Raw genomic sequence first — 22,010 nt, forward strand, 5'->3', positions numbered from 1 at the left:
TAGCCAAAAAAGGGGGAAATGCCCAAAAAAGGTAAAGGTAGCCAAAAAGGTGAAGATGCCCAAAAAAGGTAAAAATGCCCAAAAAAGGTAAAGATAGCCAAAAAAAGGTGAAAATGCCCAAAAAAGGTGAAAATGCCCAAAAAAGGTCAAGATAGCCAAAACTGAGGTTTGGGATCTCCAGGAGGGGCAGGAGGAGCTCCAGGGTTGGGTTTTGGAGAAGCTCCTGAGATGCCACCAGGTCCAGGGAAGGTTTGGAGGTCCCATAGAACCTGGAGGAGCTCCAGGGTTGGGTTTTGGAGAAGCTCCTGAGATGCCACCAGGTCCAGGGAGGGTTTGGGATCTCCAGGAGGGGCAGGAGGAGCTCCAGGGTTGGGTTTTGGAGAAGCTCCTGAGATGCCACCAGGTCCAGGGAAGGTTTGGGATCTCCAGGAGGGACAGGAGGAGCTCCAGGGTTGGGTTTTGGAGAAGCTCCTGAGATGCCACCAGGTCCAGGGAAGGTTTGGAGGTCCCATAGAACCTGGAGGAGCTCCAGGGTTGGGTTTTGGAGAAGCTCCTGAGATGCCACCAGGTCCAGGGCAGGTTTGGAGCTCCCAAGGAACCTGGAGGAGCTCCAGGGTTGGGTTTTGGAGAAGCTCCTGAGATGCCACCAGGTCCAGGGAAGGTTTGGGATCTCCAGGAGGGGCAGGAGGAGCTCCAGGGTTGGGTTTTGGAGAAGCTCCTGAGATGCCACCAGGTCCAGGGAAGGTTTGGGATCTCCAGGAGGGACAGGAGGAGCTCCAGGGTTGGGTTTTGGAGAAGCTCCTGAGATGCCACCAGGTCCAGGGAAGGTTTGGAGGTCCCATAGAACCTGGAGGAGCTCCAGGGTTGGGTTTTGGAGAAGCTCCTGAGATGCCACCAGGTCCAGGGCAGGTTTGGAGCTCCCAAGGAACCTGGAGGAGCTCCAGGGTTGGGTTTTGGAGAAGCTCCTGAGATGCCACCAGGTCCAGGGAAGGTTTGGGATCTCCAGGAGGGGCAGGAGGAGCTCCAGGGTTGGGTTTTGGAGAAGCTCCTGAGATGCCACCAGGTCCAGGGAAGGTTTGGGATCTCCAGGAGGGACAGGAGGAGCTCCAGGGTTGGGTTTTGGAGAAGCTCCTGAGATGCCACCAGGTCCAGGGAAGGTTTGGGATCTCCAGGAGGGGCAGGAGGAGCTCCAGGGTTGGGTTTTGGAGAAGCTCCTGAGATGCCACCAGGTCCAGGGAAGGTTTGGAGCTCCCAAGGAACCTGGAGGAGCTCCAGGGTTGGGTTTTGGAGAAGCTCCTGAGATGCCACCAGGTCCAGGGAAGGTTTGGAGGTCCCATAGAACCTGGAGGAGCTCCAGGGTTGGGTTTTGGAGAAGCTCCTGAGATGCCACCAGGTCCAGGGAAGGTTTGGAGGTCCCATAGAACCTGGAGGAGCTCCAGGGTTGGGTTTTGGAGAAGCTCCTGAGATGCCACCAGGTCCAGGGCAGGTTTGGAGCTCCCAAGGAACCTGGAGGAGCTCCAGGGTTGGGTTTTGGAGAAGCTCCTGAGATGCCGCCAGGTTCAGGGATCTCCGGGTTTGGATCTCAGAGAACCTTCTGAGATCCCACCAGGCTGAGGGACCTGAGGAACCCCAGATTTGGATCTCAGAGAACCCCCTGAGATCCCACCAGGGTGAGGGATCTCCAGGGTTGGATCTCAGAGAACCTCCTGAGATCCCACCAGGCCGAGGGACCTGAGGAACCCCAAATTTGGATCTCAGAGAACCTCCTGAGATCCCACCAGGCCGAGGGATCTCCAGGGTTGGATCTCAGAGAACCTCCTGAGATCCCACCAGGCCGAGGGACCTGAGGAACCCCAGATTTGGATCTCAAAGAACCTCCTGAGATCCCACCAGTCTGAAGGATCTCCAGGTTTGGATCTCAGAGAACCTCCTGAGATCCCACCAGGCTGAAGGATCTCCAGGGTTGGATCTCAGAGAAGCTCCTGAGATCCCACCAGGCTGAGGGACCTGAGGAACCCCAAATTTGGATCTCAGAGAACCTCCTGAGATCCCACCAGGCCGAAGGATCTCCAGGGTTGGATCTCAGAGAACCTCCTGAGATCCCACCAGGCTGAAGGATCTCCAGGTTTGGATCTCAGAGAACCTCCTGAGATCCCACCAGGCCGAGGGACCTGAGGAACCCCAAATTTGGATCTCGGAGAACCTCCTGAGATCCCAGCAGGCTTTGGGATCTCCAGGGTTGGATCTCAGAGAACCTCCTGAGATCCCACCAGGCTTTGGGATCTCCAGGGTTGGATCTCAGAGAACCTCCTGAGATCCCACCAGGCTGAGGGATCTCCAGGGTTGGATCTCAGAGAACCTCCTGAGATCCCACCAGGCTGAGGGATCTCCAGGGTTGGATCTCAGAGAACCTCCTGAGATCCCACCAGGCTGAGGGATCTCCAGGGTTGGATCTCAGAGAACCTCCTGAGATCCCACCAGGCTGAGGGACCTGAGGAACCCAAATTTGGATCTCAGAGAACCTCCTGAGATCCCACCAGGCTGAGGGACCTGAGGAACCCCACATTTCGATCTCAGAGAACCTCCTGAGATCCCACCAGGCTTTGGGATCTCCAGGGTTGGATCTCAGAGAACCTCCTGAGATCCCAGCAGGCCGAGGGATCTCCAGGGTTGGATCTCAGAGAACCTCCTGAGATCCCACCAGGCCGAGGGATCTCCAGGGTTGGATCTCAGAGAACCTCCTGAGATCCCAGCAGGCTGAAGGATCTGAGGAACTCCAAATTTGGATCTCAGAGAACCTCCTGAGATCCCACCAGGCCGTGGGATCTCCAGGGTTGGATCTCAGAGAACCTCCTGAGATCCCACCAGGCTGAGGAACTCCGAATTTGGATCTCAGAGAACCCCCTGAGATCCCACCAGTCTGAGGGATCTCCAGGGTTGGATCTCAGAGAACCTCCTGAGATCCCACCAGGCCGAGGGACCTGAGGAACCCCAAATTTGGATCTCAGAGAACCCCCTGAGATCCCACCAGGCCGAAGGATCTCCAGGGTTGGATCTCAGAGAACCTCCTGAGATCCCACCAGGCTGAAGGATCTCCAGGGTTGGATCTCAGAGAACCTCCTGAGATCCCACCAGGCCGAAGGATCTCCAGGTTTGGATCTCAGAGAACCTCCTGAGATCCCACCAGTCTGAAGGATCTCCAGGGTTGGATCTCAGAGAACCCCCTGAGATCCCACCAGGCCGAAGGATCTCCAGGGTTGGCTGCGTTTCCTCGGGACGCCGCCATTGGAGGACGCCGTGGAGGCCACCACGGTTCTGGTGGATCCTGGTGGATCCCAGACCTCCTGGTGACCTGGCGGTGGCCTGGCGGTGGCCTCGTGGTGACGCGGCGTCTCTCCGGCAGGACCTGAAGATCAAGAACATGGGCTCGTGGGCCTCGCTGGTGCAGAAGCACCCGGCGGCGCCGGCGGCGGCGGCCAAGTCGTCGAGCGACTCCTTCGAGCAGTTCAAGCGCGCGGCGCGCGAGAAGGAGGAGCGCGAGAAGGCCCTCAAGGCCCAGGCCGAGCAGGTGGAGCGCGAGAAGGAGCGGCTCAGGAGGGAGCAGGAGAGGATGAGGTGAGGACACCGCGGCCACCGCGGCCACCCCGGCCACCGCGGCCACCGGCGCAGACGCCGGCGGGAGAAGGGGGGACGATACCAGGGACAGCAGGGAGAGCAGGGACACCACCAGGGACACCAGGGACAGCAGGGACAGCAGGGACAACACCAGGAACATCAGGGACAGCAGGGACACCACAAACACCACCAGGGACACCACAAACACCACCAGGAACATCAGGAACACCACAGACACCACCAGGAACATCACAAACACCACCAGGGACACCACAAACACCACCAGGAACATCAGGAACACCACCAGAGACACCACAAACCACCAGAGACACCACAAACACCACCAGGGACACCACAAACACCACCAGGAACATCACAAACACCACCAGAGATACCATAAACACCACCAGGAACATCAGGAACACCACCAGGAACATCAGGAACACCACCAGAGACACCACAAACACCACCAGGAGCACCAGGGGCACCATGACCACCACTGGAGACACCACAAACACCACCAGGGACACCACAAACACCACCAGGAACATCAGGAACACCACCAGGAACATCAGGAACACCACCAGGAACATCAGGAACACCACAAACCCCACCAGGGACACCACAAACACCACCAGAGACATCAGGAACACCACCAGGAACACCACAAACACCACCAGGAACACCACAAACACCACCAGGAACATGAGGAACACCACCAGAGACACCACAAACCACCAGAGACACCACAAACACCACCAAGGACACCACAAACACCACCAGGAACATCAGGAACACCACCAGAGACACCACAAACCACCAGAGACACCACAAACACCACCAAGGACACCACAAACACCACCAGGAACATCAGGAACACCACAAACACCACCAGGGACACCACAAACACCACCAGGGACACCACAAACACCACCAGGAACATCAGGAACACCACAAACACCACCAGAGACACCACAAACACCACCAGGGACACCACAAACACCACCAGGAGCATCAGGGACACCACAAACACCACCAGGAACATCAGGAACACCACCAGGGACATCAGGGACACCACCAGGAACATCAGGAACACCACAAACACCACCAGAGACACCACAAACACCACCAGGGACACCACAGACACCACCAGGAACATCAGGAACACCACAAACACCACCAGGAACATCAGGAACACCACCAGAGACACCACAAACACCACCAGAGACACCACAAACACCACCAGAGACACCACAAACACCACCAGGGACACCACAAACACCACCAGGGACATCAGGGACACCACAAACACCACCAGGGACACCACAAACACCACCAGAGACACCACAAACACCACCAGGAACATCAGGAACACCACAAACACCACCAGGGACACCACAAACACCACCAGAGACACCACAAACACCACCAGGAACATCAGGAACACCACAAACACCACCAGGAACATCAGGAACACCACCAGAGACACCACAAACACCACCAGAGACACCACAAACACCACCAGAGACACCACAAACACCACCAGGGACACCACAAACACCACCAGGAACATCAGGAACACCACCAGAGACACCACAAACACCACCAGGGACACCACAAACACCACCAGGAACATCAGGAACACCACAAACACCACCAGGAACATCACAAACACCACCAGAGGCACCACAAACACCACCAGGAACATCACAAACACCACCAGAGGCACCACAAACACCACCAGGGACATCAGGAACACCACAAACACCACCAGGGACATCAGGAACATCACCAGGAGCACCAGGGACACCACAAACACCACCAGGGACATCAGGAACACCACAAGCACCACCAGAGACACCACAAACACCACCAGGGACACCACAAGCACCACCAGAGACACCACAAACACCACCAGGAACATCAGGAACACCACCAGGGACACCAGGGACACCACAAACACCACCAGAGACACCACAAACACCACCAGGGACACCACCAGGAACATCAGGAACACCACCAGAGACACCAGGAACACCACCAGGAACATCAGGAACACCACCAGGAACATCAGGAACACCACCAGAGACACCAGGAACACCACCAGGGACATCAGGAACACCACCAGGAACATCAGGAACACCACCAGAGACACCAGGAACACCACCAGGGACATCAGGAACACCACAAACACCACCAGGAGCACCAGGGGCACCATGACCACCACTGGAGACACCACCCCAGGGACACCCCCAGGGACACCACGAGCTGTCCTGGTCACTCCTGGTCACTCAGTGGTCACTCAGTGGTCACAGTGGTCACTCAGTGGTCACGGTGGTCACTCGTGGTCACTCAGTGACACCACGAGCTGTGCTGGTCACTCCTGGTCACTCCATGGCCCCATCCCCACGTTTCCTCACTGGTGTCCGCTTCCTGGTCACTCCTGGTCACTCACTGGTCATTGTGGTCACTCAGTGGTCACTCCTGGTCACTCAGTGGTCTCGCCTGGTCACTCCTCGTCACTCCTGGTCACTCAGTGGTCACTCCTGGTCACTCAGTGGTCACTCAGTGGTCACTCCTGGTCACTGTGGTCACTCACTGGTCCTGTGGTCACTCCTGGTCACTCCTGGTCACTGTGGTCAGTGGTCACTCAGAGGTCACTCAGTGGTCAATCAGTGATCACTCCCTGGTCACTCCTGGTCACTCCTCGTCACTCCTGGTCTCTGTGGTCACTCAGTGGTCACTCAGTGGTCACTCGTGGTCACTCCGCAGGAGCCGGGAGGACGAGGACGCCCTGGAGCAGGCGCGGCGGGTGCACGAGGAGGTTCTAGAGCAGGGCAGGGCTCCTGGTCGCTCAGTGGTCACTCAGGGGGCAGTGGTCACTCAGTGGTCACTCAGTGGTCACTGTGGTCACTCAGTGGTCACTCAGTGGTCACTGTGGTCACTCCTGGTCACTCAGTGGTCACTGTGGTCACTCCTGGTCTCTGTGGTCACTCAGTGGTCACTGTGGTCACTCCGCAGGAGCCGGGAGGACGAGGACGCCCTGGAGCAGGCGCGGCGGGTGCACGAGGAGGTTCTAGAGCAGGGCAGGGCTCCTGGTCACTCCTGGTCACTTCTGGTCACCCAGTGGTCACTCAGTGGTCACTGTGGTCACTCAGTGGTCACTGTGGTCACTCAGTGGTCACTGTGGTCACTCCTGGTCACTCAGTGGTCACTGTGGTCACTCAGTAGTCACTCAGTGGTCACTGTGGTCACTCAGTGGTCACTGTGGTCACTCAGTGGTCACTGTGGTCACTCAGTGGTCACTCGTGGTCACTCCGCAGGAGCCGGGAGGACGAGGACGCCCTGGAGCAGGCGCGGCGGGTGCACGAGGAGGTTCTAGAGCAGGGCAGGGCTCCTGGTCGCTCAGTGGTCACTCAGGGGGCAGTGGTCACTCAGTGGTCACTCAGTGGTCACTCGTGGTCACTCCGCAGGAGCCGGGAGGACGAGGACGCCCTGGAGCAGGCGCGGCGGGTGCACGAGGAGGTTCTAGAGCAGGGCAGGGCTCCTGGTCGCTCAGTGGTCACTCAGGGGGCAGTGGTCACTCAGTGGTCACTCAGTGGTCACTCGTGGTCACTCCGCAGGAGCCGGGAGGACGAGGACGCCCTGGAGCAGGCGCGGCGGGTGCACGAGGAGGTTCTAGAGCAGGGCAGGGCTCCTGGTCGCTCAGTGGTCACTCAGGGGGCAGTGGTCACTCAGTGGTCACTCAGTGGTCACTCGTGGTCACTCCGCAGGAGCCGGGAGGACGAGGACGCCCTGGAGCAGGCGCGGCGGGTGCACGAGGAGGTTCTAGAGCAGGGCAGGGCTCCTGGTCGCTCAGTGGTCACTCAGGGGGCAGTGGTCACTCAGTGGTCACTCAGTGGTCACTGTGGTCACTCAGTGGTCACTCGTGGTCACTCCGCAGGAGCCGGGAGGACGAGGACGCCCTGGAGCAGGCGCGGCGGGTGCACGAGGAGGTTCTAGAGCAGGGCAGGGCTCCTGGTCGCTCAGTGGTCACTCAGGGGGCAGTGGTCACTCAGTGGTCACTCAGTGGTCACTCGTGGTCACTCCGCAGGAGCCGGGAGGACGAGGACGCCCTGGAGCAGGCGCGGCGGGTGCACGAGGAGGTTCTAGAGCAGGGCAGGGCTCCTGGTCGCTCAGTGGTCACTCAGGGGGCAGTGGTCACTCAGTGGTCACTCAGTGGTCACTGTGGTCACTCCTGGTCACTGTGGTCACTCCTGGTCACTCAGTGGTCACTCAGTGGTCACTCCTGGTCACTCAGTGGTCACTCAGTGGTCACTCGTGGTCACTCCGCAGGAGCCGGGAGGACGAGGACGCCCTGGAGCAGGCGCGGCGGGTGCACGAGGAGGTGCGGCGGCGCCAGGAGCAGCAGCAGCCGCCGGGGCCGGGCGCGGGCGCCGTGCCGGTGCCGGTGCCGGCGTCGGCGGCGTCGGCGGCGCCGCAGCCGCCGGCCCCGCCCGGCTCGCAGGCCATGCTGGACCAGCAGCGGGAGATGGCCCGGAAGAGGGAGCAGGAGAGGAGGCGCCGGGAAGCGGTGAGGGAAGGGTTAACGTCACGGCGGGAAGGGGTCCCCAAAAAAAGAACCCCAAAGGGAACCCCAAAAACGGGGGAAATCATCGGGGTGTTCCCAAAAATATCCCGAAAATATCCCAAAATATCCCAAAAATATCCCAAAAATATCCCCAAAATATCCCAAAAATATCCCAAAAATATCCCAAAAATGGGGGGAAACGGGCGGGGCGTGCCCAAAAATATCCCAAAAATATCCCAAAATATCCCAAAAATGGGGGAAACGGGCGGGGCGTGCCCAAAAATATCCCCAAAATATCCCAAAAATATCCCAAAAATTGGGGGAAATCATCGGGGTGTTCCCAAAATTATCCCGAAAATTGAGACCAAAAATGGGGGAAACGGGCAGGGCGTTCCCAAAAATATCCCAAAAATGGGGGGAAATGGGCGGGGCGTTCCCAAAAATATCCCAAAAACTGGGACCCAAAAATTGGGGGAAATGGGCAGGGCGTGCCCAAAAGTATCCCAAAAATATCCCCAAAATATCCCAAAAATATCCCAAAAATTGGGACCAAAAATTGGGGGAAACGGGCGGGGCGTGCCCAAAAATATCCCAAAAATATCCCCAAAATATCCCAAAAATATCCCAAAAATTGGGGGAGCTGGGCGGGTCGTTCCTAAAATATCCCAAAAATTGGGACCAAAAATGGGGGAATCGGGCGGGGCGTGCCCAAAAATATCCCAAAAATTGGGGGAAACGGGCGGGGCGTTCCCAAAAATATCCCAAAAATATCCCAAAAATTGGGGGAAATCATCGGGGCGTTCCCAAAAATATCCCAAAAATATCCCAAAAATATCCCAAAAATATCCCAAAAATTGGGGGAAATCATCGGGGTGTTCCCAAAAATATCCCAAAAATATCCCAAAAATATCCCAAAAATGGGGGAAACGGGCGGGGCGTGCCCAAAAATATCCCAAAAATATCCCAAAAATATCCCAAAAATTGGGGGAAAGGGGTGGGGCGTGTCCAAAAATATCCCAAAAATTGGGGGAAACGGGCGGGGTGTTCCCAAAAATATCCCAAAAATATCCCAAAAATATCCCAAAAATGGGGGAAACAGGTGGGGCGTGCCCTAAAATATCCCAAAAATATCCCAAAAATATCCCCAAAATATCCCCAAAATATCCCAAAAATTGGGGGAAACGGGCGGGGCGTGCCCAAAAATATCCCAAAAATTGAGACCAAAAATGGGGGAAACGGGCGGGGCGTGCCCAAAAATATCCCAAAAATTGGGGGAAACGGGCGGGGCGTGCCCAAAAATATCCCAAAAATATCCCAAAAATATCCCAAAAATGGGGGAAACAGGTGGGGCGTGCCCTAAAATATCCCAAAAATATCCCAAAAATATCCCCAAAATATCCCCAAAATATCCCAAAAATTGGGGGAAACGGGCGGGGCGTGCCCAAAAATATCCCAAAAATTGGGACCCAAAATGGGGGAAATGGGCGGGGCATTCCCAAAAATATCCCAAAAATTGGGACCCAAAAATTGGGGGAAACGGTCGGGGCGTTCCCAAAAATATCCCAAAAATTGCTCCCAAAAAATGAGGGGAAACGGGCGGGCTGTCCCCAGAAAATTTTCCGGAAATGACCCCAAAAAATCCCCCAAAAACCCCCAAAAAACGCCCCAAAAACCCCAAAAAATCCCCAAAAACCCCAAAAAATCCCCAAAAATCCCAAAAAAAATCCCCAAAAAAATCCCAAAAACGCCCCCAAAACTCCCCGAGGGCGGGACGAGGGAGCGGCGGGGGAATTTTTCCGACGCAGGGGAATTTCACCGACGCGGGGGAATTTTTCCAACACGAGGGGGGAATTTCACCGACGCGGGGGAATTTTGCCAACGCGGGGGAATTTTGCCGACGCGGGGGAATTTCGCCGACCCCGGGGAAATTTGCCGACACGACGGAATTTTTCCGACGCGGTGGAATTTTGCCGACGCGAGGGGGGAATTTTTCCGACGCGGGGGAATTTTTCCGACGCGGGCAGAATTTTTCCAACGTGGTGGAATTTTGCCGACGCGAGGGGGAATTTTGCCGACGCGGTGGAATTTTTCCGACACGGTGGAATTGTGCCGACGCGGGGGAATTTCGCCGACGCGGGGGAATTTCGCCGACGCGGGGGAATTTTGCTGACGCGGGGGAATTTCGCCGACGCGGGGGAATTTTTCCGACGCGGTGGAATTTTGCCGACGCGAGGGGGGAATTTTTCCGACGCGGTGGAATTTCGCTGACGCGGGGGGATTTTGCCGTCGCGGCGGAATTTCACCGACGCGGGGGAAATTTTCCAACACGGGGGAATTTTGCCGACGCGAGGGGGGAATTTTTCTGACGCGGTGGAATTTTGTCGACGCGGGGGGAATTTCACCGACGCAAGGGGGGAATTTTGCCGACGCGGGGGAATTTCACCGACGCGGTGGAATTTTTCCAACGTGGTGGAATTTTTCCAACGTGGTGGAATTTCACCGACGCGGGGGAATTTTTCCGACGCGGCGGAATTTTACCGACGCGGGCAGAATTTTTCCGACGTGGTGGAATTTTGCCGACGCGAGGGGGAATTTTGCCGACGCGGCGGAATTTTACCGACGCGGGCAGAATTTTTCCGATGTGGTGGAATTTCGCCAACGCGGGGGAATTTTTCCGACGCGGTGGAATTTTTCCGACGCGGGGGAATTTTTCTGACGCGGGGGAATTTTACCGACGTGAGGGGAATTTCGCCGACGCGGGGGGAATTTTTCCGACACGGTGGAATTTTGTCGACGTGGGGGGAATTTTTCCAACGCGGTGGAATTTCTCCGACGCGGGGGAATTTTTCCGACGCGGGGGAATTTCACCGACGCGGGGGGGAATTTTTCCGACGTGGGGGGAATTTTTCCGACGCGGTGGAATTTCACCGACGTGGGGGAATTTTTCCGACGCGGTGGAATTTTTCCGACGTGGGGGGAATTTTTCCGACACGGTGGAATTTTTCCGACGCGGTGGAATTTCGCTGACGCGGTGGAATTTCGCCGACGCGGGGGAATTTCACCGACGCGGTGGAATTTCGCCGACGTGAGGGGGGAATTTCACCAACACGGGGGAATTTCACCGACGCGGTGGAATTTTTCCAACGCGGTGGAATTTTGCCGACGCGGTGGAATTTTTCCAACGTGGTGGAATTTCACTGACGCGGGGGGAATTTTGCCGACGCGGGGGAATTTCACCGACGCGGTGGAATTTTGCCGACGCGGGGGAATTTTTCCGACGCGGGCGGAATTTTGCCGACACGAGGGGGGAATTTCACCGACGCGAGGGAGGAATTTTGCCAACGTGGGGGGAATTTTGCCGACGCGCGGTGGAATTTTGCCGACACGGTGGAATTTCTCCGACGCGGCGGAATTTCGCCGTCGCGGCGGAATTTCGCCGACGCGCTCCGTTGCTTGCAGATGGCGGCGACGATCGACATGAACTTCCAGAGCGACCTCCTGGCCATTTTCGAGGAGAACCTTTTCTAGGAGCGGCGATTCCGGCCGGGAATTTGACTCTTTCCCAACAAAAACAAAAAAAAAAAAAAAAAAAGCCGAAAAAAACCCCACCAAAATCCCAAAAAAAAAAAAAAAAACCAAAAAAAAAAAAAACCCCGGAAAAAAAAACAAAAACAAAAAAAAACCGTGGAAAAATCTCGGAAAAAAACCCAAAAAAACGGAAAAAAATTCCTTTTTTTTTTTTTTTTTTGCGTTCTTTTCCCTTCGTTTTATTTCAATTTTTTTTTTTTTGGTTTTTTCACACCCCTCCCGGCCAAAAAAAAAAAAAAAAAATCCCGCGCCGAAAAATAGAAAAAAAAAAAAAAAAACCGATGGATTTCGCGCTCTCCGTTAAACGCCGGAAAAAATTCGGGAATGGGAGCGGGGGGCGGGGCTGCCTTACCCCGGAATTCCATTTTTTTTCCCCTTTTTTCGCCCCAAAAACGGCGAAAAAAAAGGGAAAAAACCCCAAAATTCCCGGGATTTCCGTGGGGATTTGGGAATTTTTGGGGTTTTCCCGGGCTTTTCGTCGGGTTCCTCTCGGGGTTTTTTTTTGTTTCTCGGGCGGCGGCGAAAAATCGGGGAGGAAAATCCCGATTTTTCGGGGCGGATTCGGGGTTTTTTGGGGTTTTTTTTGTAATTTTTTTTTGGGGGGGTTTTGATTTTTTGGGGAGGGGGAGGGTGATGGGGGGAGGGGCGCGGCCCCTCCCCCACCCGCGGCCTCAGGGACTTCCCCCCCCCCCTCGCTTTTCCCCTTCCTTCTCGGTTTCCCCCGGAATTTCCGATTTTCCCACCGCGTTGGCCGTTCCCGGCCTCCCCAAAAAATTCCAATTTTCCCAGACTTTTTCCCTTTTTTCCCTGATTTTTTCCCATTTTTCCCTCCATTTTTTTCAATTTTTCCTGATTTTTTTCCCATTTTTCCTCCATTTTTTCCTGATTTTTTTTCCATTTTTCCCTCCATTTTTTTTCAATTTTTCCTGATTTTTTTCCCATTTTCCCTCCAATTTTCCCTGATATTTTCCCTTTTTTCTTCCAATTTTCCCTGATTTTTTCCCATTTTTCTTTCCATTTTTCACTGATTTTTTCCCATTTTTCCTCCAATTTTCCCTGATTTTTTCCCATTTTTCCACCAATTTTCCCTGATTTTTTCCCCATTTTTTTCCTTAATTTTTTCAATTTTTCCTGATTTTTTTCCCATTTTTTCCTCCATTTTTGCCTGATTTTTTCCCTTTTTTTTCCTCCATTATTTTCAGTTTTTCCCTGATTTTTTCCCATTTTTCCTCCATTTTTCCCTGATTTTTTCCCATTTTCCCTCCATTTTTCCCTGATTTTTTTCCCTTTTTTTTCCTTAATTTCTTCAATTTTTCCTGATTTTTTTCCCATTTTTCCCTCCATTTTTTTTCATTTTTCCCTGATTTTTTCCCATTTTTCCTCCATTTTTTCCCATTTTTTTCCCATTTTTCTTTCCATTTTTCCCTGATTTTTTCCCATTTTCCTCCAATTTTCCCTGATTTTTTGTCATTTTTTTCCTTAATTTTTTCCATTTTTCCCTGATTTTTTTCCCATTTTTCCTCCATTTTTTCCTGATTTTTTTTCCATTTTTCCCTCCATTTTTTTTCAATTTTTCCTGATTTTTTTTCCCATTTTCCCTCCATTTTTCCCTGATATTTTCCCTTTTTTCTTCCAATTTTCCCTGATTTTTTCACATTTTTCCTCCAATTTTCCCTGATTTTTTCCCATTTTTTTCCTTAATTTTTTCCATTTTTTCCCTGATTTTTCCCATTTTTCCTCCAATTTTCCCTGATTTTTTCCCATTTTTCCTCCATTTTTCCCTGATTTTTTCCCATTTTCCCTCCAATTTTCCCTGATTTTTTCCCTTTTTTTCCTCCATTATTTTCAATTTTCCCTGATTTTTTTCCCATTTTCACCTCCATTTTTCCCTGCTTTTTCCCATTTTTTCCCCAATTTTTTCCTTTTTTTCCTGACTTTTTTCCCATTTTTCCTCCATTTTTCCCTGATTTTTTCCCATTTATCCTCCAATTTTCCCTGATTTTTTCCCATTTTTTCCTCCATTTTCCCCTGATTTTTTCCTGATTTTTTCCCATTTTTCCCTCCAATTTTCCCTGATTTTTTCCCATTTTTTCCCCAATTTTTTCCTTTTTTTCCTGACTTTTTTCCCATTTTCCCTCCATTTTTCTCTGATTTTTCCCATTTTTCCTCCATTTTTCCCTGATTTTTTCCCTTTTTTTTCCTCCATTATTTTCAATTTTTCCTCTTTTTTTTCCCATTTTTCCCTCCATTTTTCCCTGATTTTTTCCCATTTTTCCCTCCATTTTTCCCTGATTTTTTCCCATTTTTCCTCCATTTTTCCCTGATTTTTTTCCCATTTTTCCTCCATTTTTGCCTGATTTTTTCCCTTTTTTTTCCTCCATTATTTCAGTTTTTCCCTGATTTTTTCCAATTTTCCCTGATTTTTTCCCATTTTCCCTCCAATTTTCCCTGATTTTTTCCCATTTTTTCCTCCATTTTCCCTGATTTTTTCCCAGATTTTTTCCTTCCATTTTTTCCATTTTTCCCTGATTTTTTCCCATTTTTCCTCCATTTTTCCCTGATTTTTTCCCATTTTTCCCTCCATTTTTCCCTGACTTTTCAAATTTTTTCCCCAATTTTTTCCTTTTTTTCCTGACTTCTTTTCTATTTTTCCTCCATTTTTCCTGATTTTTTCCCATTTTCCCTCCATCTTTCCCTAATTTTTTCCCATTTTTCCTCCAATTTTCCCTGATTTTTTCCCATTTTTCCTCCATTTTTTCCCTGAATTTTTCCCATTTTTCCTCCATTTTCCCCTGATTTTTTCCTGATTTTTTCCCATTTTTCCTCCATTTTTCCCTGATTTTTTCCCAGATTTTTTCCTTCCATTTTTTCCATTTTTCCCTGATTTTTTCCCATTTTTCCTCCAATTTTCCCTGATTTTTTCCCATTTTCCCTCCATTTTTCCCTGATTTTTTTCCCTTTTTTTTCCTTAATTTTTTCAACTTTTCCTGACTTTTTTTCCCATTTTTCTCTCCAATTTTCCCTGATTTTTTCCCATTTTTTCTCCCAATTTTTTCCTTTTTTTCCTGATTTTTTCCCATTTTTCTTTCCATTTTTCCCTGATTTTTTCAAATTTTTTCCCCAATTTTTTCCTTTTTTTCCTGACTTTTTTCCCATTTTTCCTCCAATTTTCCTGATTTTTTCCCATTTTTCCTCCAATTTTCCCTGATTTTTTCCCATTTTTTTCCTTAATTTTTTCAATTTTTTCCTGATTTTTTCCCATTTTTCCCTCCAATTTTCCCATTTTTATCCCATTTTTCTCTCAGTTTTTTCCATTTCTACCTGATTTTTTCCCGTTTTTCCCTCCTTTTTTTTTCAATTATTCCTCTTTTTTCCCCATTTTTCCTTCCAATTTTTCCCATTTTTCCCTCCAATTTTCCCTGATTTTTTTCCTGATTTTTTCCCATTTTTTCCTCCATTTTCCCTGACTTTTTTTCCCATTTTTCCTTCCAATTTTCCCATTTTTTCCCATTTTTCCCTCCAATTTTCCCATTTTTTTTCCATTTTTTTCCCATTTTTCCTTCCATTTTTCCCTGATTTTTCCCTGATTTTCCCCCATTTTTTCCTCCATTTTTTTCCATTTTTTCCCCAAATTTTTCCTTTTTTTCCTATTTTTTTTCTCATTTTCCCCTCCATTTTACCCTGATTTTTCCCATTTTTCCCTCCATTTTCCCCTGATTTTTTCCCAGATTTTTTTCCTTCCATTTTTTCCATTTTTCCTTATTTTTTCCACCTTTTCCCCTCAATTTTTCCAAATTATTCCCGATTTATTTCCATTTTTTCCTTATTTTTTCCACCTTTTTCCCTCAATTTTGTCAAATTTCTTGATTTTTCCCTCCATTTTTTCAATTTTTTCCTGATTTTTTTTTCCCTCAATCAATTTTACTTTTTTCTGATTTTTTCCCCCTTTTCCCCATTTTTTCCTTAATTTTTCACACTTTTCCCTTTTTTTTTTCAATTTTTTCTTTACTTTTTTTCCATTTTTCCCTGATTTTTCCCCCACATTTTTGCCCCGTTTTTTTCATATTTTTTCCTGATTTTTTTCCCATTTTTTTCCTTATTTTTCCCCACTTTTCCTCGATTTTTTTCCCTTTTTTCCCCTATTTTTTCCCTTTTCCCCCAATTTTTTTCTCCCTCTTTTTCCCCCTTTCATTTCATCTCAATTCCCCTTGAAATTCCTTTTTATTTCTCCTCTTTTCCCTTCGGAAATTTCAATTTTTTCCCTCAAAACTCCCTTTTCCCCCCCATTTTTCCCCCTTTTTTCCCCATTTTTTATAAATTCCTTCATTTTTTTTTAAATTTCTCCCATTTTTTCCCCATCCCCCCCCCCCAAAATCGCCGCCACGCCCGGATTTTTTTGTTTTTTAATAATTCCCTTTTCCCCCATTTTTAATTCGCTTTTTTTTTTTATTTTATTTTCTCCCCATCCCTTTTGGCCCAAAATCCCGGGAATTCCCCCCGTTTCCCCCTCCCGCCCCCGGGGTTTTATTAATTATTAATAATTAATTAATTTTATTTGGGTTGGGGTCCCCCGTCGGTGCCAATCCCGAGGGTTTTTTTTTTTTTTTTTTTTTTTTGGTTTTTTTTGGGTTTTTTTTTTTTGTTTTTTCGCCCCCCCCGGAATTCCCGCGCCGGGGTTTCGCCGATCGTGGAATAAAAAGCGCTGCGAGTTTGGTTTTGTATAAAAAAACGCCAAAAAAAAAACAAAAAAAAAACCAGAATTTTCGGGTTTTTATCCCAAAAATTTAAGGGGAGGGGGAGAAAAAAAAAAAAAAGGGGGGGTGGGGAGGAGAGGGGAGGGAAAAAAAAAAAAAATCAGAATTAAAATTGAAAATATTTCCGTTAAAACGGGAAGGAAGGGGAGCCGGAATTCCCGGAAATCGGAATTTTGAGCGGAAGTCGGCGGAAACCGAGGACTTCAGATCCGAATTTTGGGAGGTTCCAGAGGAAATGGAGGAATTGGGGTTTCTGAAATTCGATTCCCGAGGGTTTTTACGCGGAAACCGGCGGAAATCGGAATTGGGGCGAGCCGAGCGCGGGCGATTTGAAGCGGAAATTGGAAGCCCCCGAAGTTCAAAGGTGGAAGATTTCGCTCGAAACGGACAGAAACCGGGATTTCAAAAGTCGAAGTCCCGACGTTTTCAAGTCGAAATTTAAATTTAATTTTTTTTCCTCCCCCCGCCCCCATCCCAGTTTGGAAAAGTCAAAATTCGACCTGAAACGGACGGAAATGGAGACGTTCAAAAGGCGGAGTTTGGGAATTTGAAGGCAGAATTGGCGGAAGTCGAGATTTGGATTGAAATCGAATTTTTCGAGGTGAAAGGACGGGATTTAAAATCGAGGGGGATTCGAGATTTCCGTTCGAACGTCAGGTGGATTTCAAAAATCGAAATTTGCGGAAAGGAAGGAGGGGGTGGGGGAAAGAAAAAAGAGGAAAATTGGGGAGGGAATAGGAAAAAAAGTAAGAAAAGGCCGAAAAGAAGAGTTTAAAATGGGCGAAAATATAAAAAGGAGGGGAAAATGGAAGAGGGGAAAAAAGGTTAAAAAAATAGGGAAAAAAAGGTTAGAATTGGGAAAAAAATATAACTGGGGGGAAAAAAGGCGCCCAAAAGACGCGAAAGGCACAAAAAGGGTGAAAAACTAAAAAGGAGCAATCGGGGAAAAGCCAAAAAACGCCACAAAAAATGGAAAAAAAGAAGAAAAAAAACCAAAAATTCCAAAAAAAACCGCCGCGAATCCACCCCGGAGGCCACGCCCCTTTGGTTGAGTCAGGCCACGCCCTCGCCTTCCTATTGGCTGTACCTACAAGGCTCCGCCCCCTTTTCCCGCTGTCCAATCGGCGCTCGGGGGCGGGGCCGGCGCGGCTCCAGGCGGAAGCTGCGGGGGGGGGGGGGGGGGAGGGGGCGGTGACAGCGGCGCGATCGCGACAGAGGCGACAGAAAATCCCCCCCGGGGCCAGCGGAGCCCCCCCGGTCGCGACAGGTCGGTGATGGCGGCGGGAGCCCCGCGCTGTCGCGACAGAGCGGCGGGGACGGCCCCGGGCGCGGCGGGGACAGCGCAGTGTCGCGATAGAGGCGGGGCTGGCGGGGACGGGGACACGGCGGGGGTGTCGCGACAGAGGCGGGATTGGGACAGCCCCGCACGGGGGACAAGGACAGCCCAATGTCGCGACAGCGCCGGAGGTGGACGGGGACGGGGACACCTCAATGTCGTGACACCAGCACTCGGGACAGGGACACCTCTCCTGGGACAGGGACACTCCCGTGTCGTGACAAGGACACCCTGGTGACAGGGACACCCCGATGTCGTGACACCGCCCTGGGGACAGGGACACCGTGACAGGGACACCCCAAGGACAGGGACATGGTGACAGGGCCACCCCCATGTCGTGACACCCCCTGGGGACAGGGGCACGGTGACAGGGACACCCCCATGTCGTGACACTGCCCTGGGGACAGGGACACCCTTGGGGACAGGGCCACCCCCATGTCGTGACACCCCCCTGGGGACAGGGCCACCCCCATGTCGTGACACCGCCCTGGTGACAGGGACACCGTGACAGGGACACCCCAAGGACAGGGACACGGTGACAGGGCCACCCCGATGTCGTGACACCACCCTGGGGACAGGGACACCCTTGGGGACAGGGCCACCTCAATGTCGTGACACCCCCCTGGGGACAGGGCCACCCCCATGTCGTGACACCCCCCTTGGTGACAGGGACACCCCGGTGACAGGGACATGGTGACAGGGACAGCCCGATGTCACGACACCCCCCTGGGGAAACCATGACAGGGACACCCCAATGTCGTGACACCCCCTGGGGACAGGGACACCCTTGGGGACAGGGCCACCCCCATGTCGTGACACCCCCCTGGGGACAGGGGCACGGTGACAGGGACACCCCCATGTCGTGACACACCCGTTGGTGACAGGGACACGCCGGTGACAGGGACATGGTGACAGGGACAGCCCGATGTCACGACACCTCATGGTGACAAGGACACCCTTGGGGACAAGGCCACCCCCATGTCATGACACCCCCCTGGTGACAAGGACAGCATGACAGGGACAGCCCGGTGACAGGGACACCCCGATGTCGTGACACTGCCCTGGTGACAGGGACACCCCGATGTCGTGACACCCCCTGGGGACAGGGACACCGTGACAGGGACACCCCGATGTCGTGACACCCCCTGGGGACAGGGACACCGTGACAGGGACACCCCGATGTCGTGACAAGGGCATGGTGACAAGGACACCCGGGTGACAGGGACACCCCAATGTCGTGACACTGCCCCTTAGTGACAGGTACATGGTGACAGGGACACCCCGGTATCGTGACACTCTCTGGGTGACAATGACACCCTGGTGACAGGGACACGGTGACGGGGACACCCTGATGTCGTGACACCGCCCTGGGGACAGGGACATGGTGACAGGGACACCCTGGTGACAGGGACACGGTGACAGGGCCACCCCAATGTCGTGACATCTCTTGGTGACAAGGACACCCGGGTGACAGGGACACCCCGATGTCGTGACACCGCCCTGGTGACACGGACACCATGACAGACCCCGGTGACAGGGATACCCTGGTGACAGGGACACGGTGACAGAGCCACCCTGAGGTCGTGACACCTCATGGTGACAAGGACACCCTTGGGGACAGGGACACCCCGATGTCGTGACACCGCCCTGGTGACAGGGACACCATGGCAGACCCCGGTGACAGGGACACGGTGACAGGGACACCCCCATGTCGTGACACCACCCTGGTGACAGGGACATGGTGACAGGGCCACCCCGATGTCGTGACACCACCCTGGTGACAGGGCCACCCTTGGGGACAGGGACACCCCTGGGGGTGGTGACAGGGGATGGTGACATCCTGGGGATGGTGGCACCTCTGATGGTGCCACCCAGGGCATGGTGACACCCAGAGGGTGGTGACACCCTGGGGGTGGGGACATCCAAGGAACGGTGACACCCAGGGCATGGTGACACCCAGACAGTGGTGGCACCCAGGGGGTGGTGACATCCAAGAAACGGTGACACCCAGGGCATGGTGACACCCAGACAGAGGTGACACCCATGGGGTGGGGACATCCAAGGAACGGTGACACCCAGGGCATGGTGACAGACAGTGGTGGCACCCAGGGGGTGGTGACACCCAGGGGGTGGTGACACCCAGACAGTGGTGACACCCTGGGGGTGGTGACACCCAGGGGATGGTGCCACCCTGGGGGTGGTGACACGCAAAAGATGGTGACACCCCTGATGGTGCCACCCTCGGGATGGTGACACCCAGACAGTGGTGACATCCAAGGAACGGTGACACTCAGTGGTGGCACCCAGACAGTGGTGACATCCAAGGAATGGTGACACCCAGGGCATGGTGACACCCAGACAGTGGTGACACCCAGGGGGTGGTGACATCCAAGGAACGGTGACACCCAGGGCATGGTGACAGACAGTGGTGGCACCCAGGGGGTGGTGACATCCAAGGAACGGTGACACCCAGGGCATGGTGACACCCAGACAGTGGTGGCACCCAGGGGGTGGTGACACCCAGGGCATGGCGACACCCAGGGGGTGGTGACATCCAAGGAATGGTGACACCCAGGGCATGGTGACACCCAGGGGGGTGGTGACATCCTGGGAATGGTGACACCCAGGGCATGGTGACACCCAGACAGTGGTGACACCCAGGGTATGGTGACACCCAGGGCATGGTGACACCCAGGGGGTGGTGACATCCAAGGAACGGTGACACCCAGGGCATGGTGACACCCAGACAGTGGTGGCACCCATGGGGTGGGGACATCCAAGGAACGGTGACACCCAGGGCATGGTGACACCCAGACAGTGGTGACACCCAGGGGGTGGTGACACCCAGGGCATGGTGACACCCAGGGCATGGTGACACCCGGGGGTGGTGACACCCAGGGCATGGTGACACCCAGGGGGTGGTGACATCCAAGGAACGGTGACACCCAGGGCATGGTGACACCCAGACAGTGGTGGCACCCAGGGGGTGGTGACATCCAAGGAATGGTGACACCCAGGGCATGGTGACACCCAGACAGTGGTGGCACCCAGGGGGTGGTGACACTCAGTGGTGCCACCCAGGGGGTGGTGACATCCAAGGAATGGTGACACCCAGGGCATGGTGACACCCAGGGGGGTGGTGACATCCAAGGAACGGTGACACGTTGGAGGTGGTGACACCCCTGATGGTGCCACCCTGGGGATGGGGACACCCAGACAGTGGTGACACCCAGGGGGTGGTGACATCCAAGGAGTGGTGCCACCCTGGAGGTGGTGACACCCCAGGCATTGCCACCCTGGGGATGGGGACACCCAGGGGACAGTGACATCCATGGAATGGTGACATCCTGTGGGGTGGTGACACCCAGACAGTGGTGACACCCAGGGGGTGGTGACATCCAAGGAATGGTGACACCCAGGGGGTGGTGACATCCTGGGCATGGTGACACCCAGGCAGTGGTGACATCCTGGGCATGGTGACACCCAGGGAATGGTGACACCTTGGAAGTGGTGACACCCCTGACGGTGCCACCCTGGGGATGGGGACACCCAGAAAATGGTGACATCCTGGGGGTGGTGGCATCCATGAAATGGTGACATCCTGTGGGGTGGTGACACCCAGAAGATGGTGACACCCCTGACAGTGCCACTCTGGGATGGGGACATCCAGAAGATGGTGGCACCCAGGGGATGGTGACATCTGAGGAGTGGTGCCACCCTGGAGGTGGTGACACCCTGAGGGTGGTGACATCCAAGGAATGGTGACACCCAGAGGGTGGTGACATCCAAGGAATGGTGACATCCTGGGGGTAGTGACATCCTGAGGGTGGTGACATCCTGAGGGTGGTGACAACCAAGGAATGGTGCCACCTCTGGGGGTGGTGACATCCAAGGAATGGTGACATCCTGGGGATGAGGACATCCAAGGAATGGTGACATTCTGGGGATGGGGACATCCAAGGAATGGAGACATCCTGGGGGTGGTAACATCCAAGGAATGGAGACATCCTGGGGGTGGTGACATCCAAGGAATGGAGACATCCTGGGGGTGGTGACAACCAAGGAGTGGTGCCACCCCTGGGGGTGGTGACATCCAAGGAATGGTGACATCCTGGGGGTGGTGACAACCAAGGAATGGTGCCACCTC

At 52.9% G+C, this 22,010-nt stretch overlaps 1 protein-coding gene across 1 annotated transcript in view; it reads left to right on the forward strand.

The window, feature by feature from the left end:
• The window catches only part of LOC137466156 (bromodomain-containing protein 4-like), a 137,556-nt gene extending 125,761 nt beyond the window's left edge, over nt 1-11,795 (forward strand). Inside the window, 3 exon segments of the mRNA XM_068178011.1 lie at nt 3,404-3,615; nt 7,951-8,188; nt 11,645-11,795. Of these exon segments, the coding sequence (XP_068034112.1) occupies nt 3,404-3,615; nt 7,951-8,188; nt 11,645-11,713 (519 nt within the window). The 3' untranslated portion in view covers nt 11,714-11,795.
• The last annotated feature ends 10,215 nt before the right edge of the window (nt 11,796-22,010 follow it).

The sequence above is a fragment of the Anomalospiza imberbis genome, unplaced genomic scaffold (genome assembly GCF_031753505.1).
Source record: "Anomalospiza imberbis isolate Cuckoo-Finch-1a 21T00152 unplaced genomic scaffold, ASM3175350v1 scaffold_144, whole genome shotgun sequence".
Classification (NCBI taxonomy): Eukaryota; Metazoa; Chordata; class Aves; order Passeriformes; family Viduidae; genus Anomalospiza; species Anomalospiza imberbis.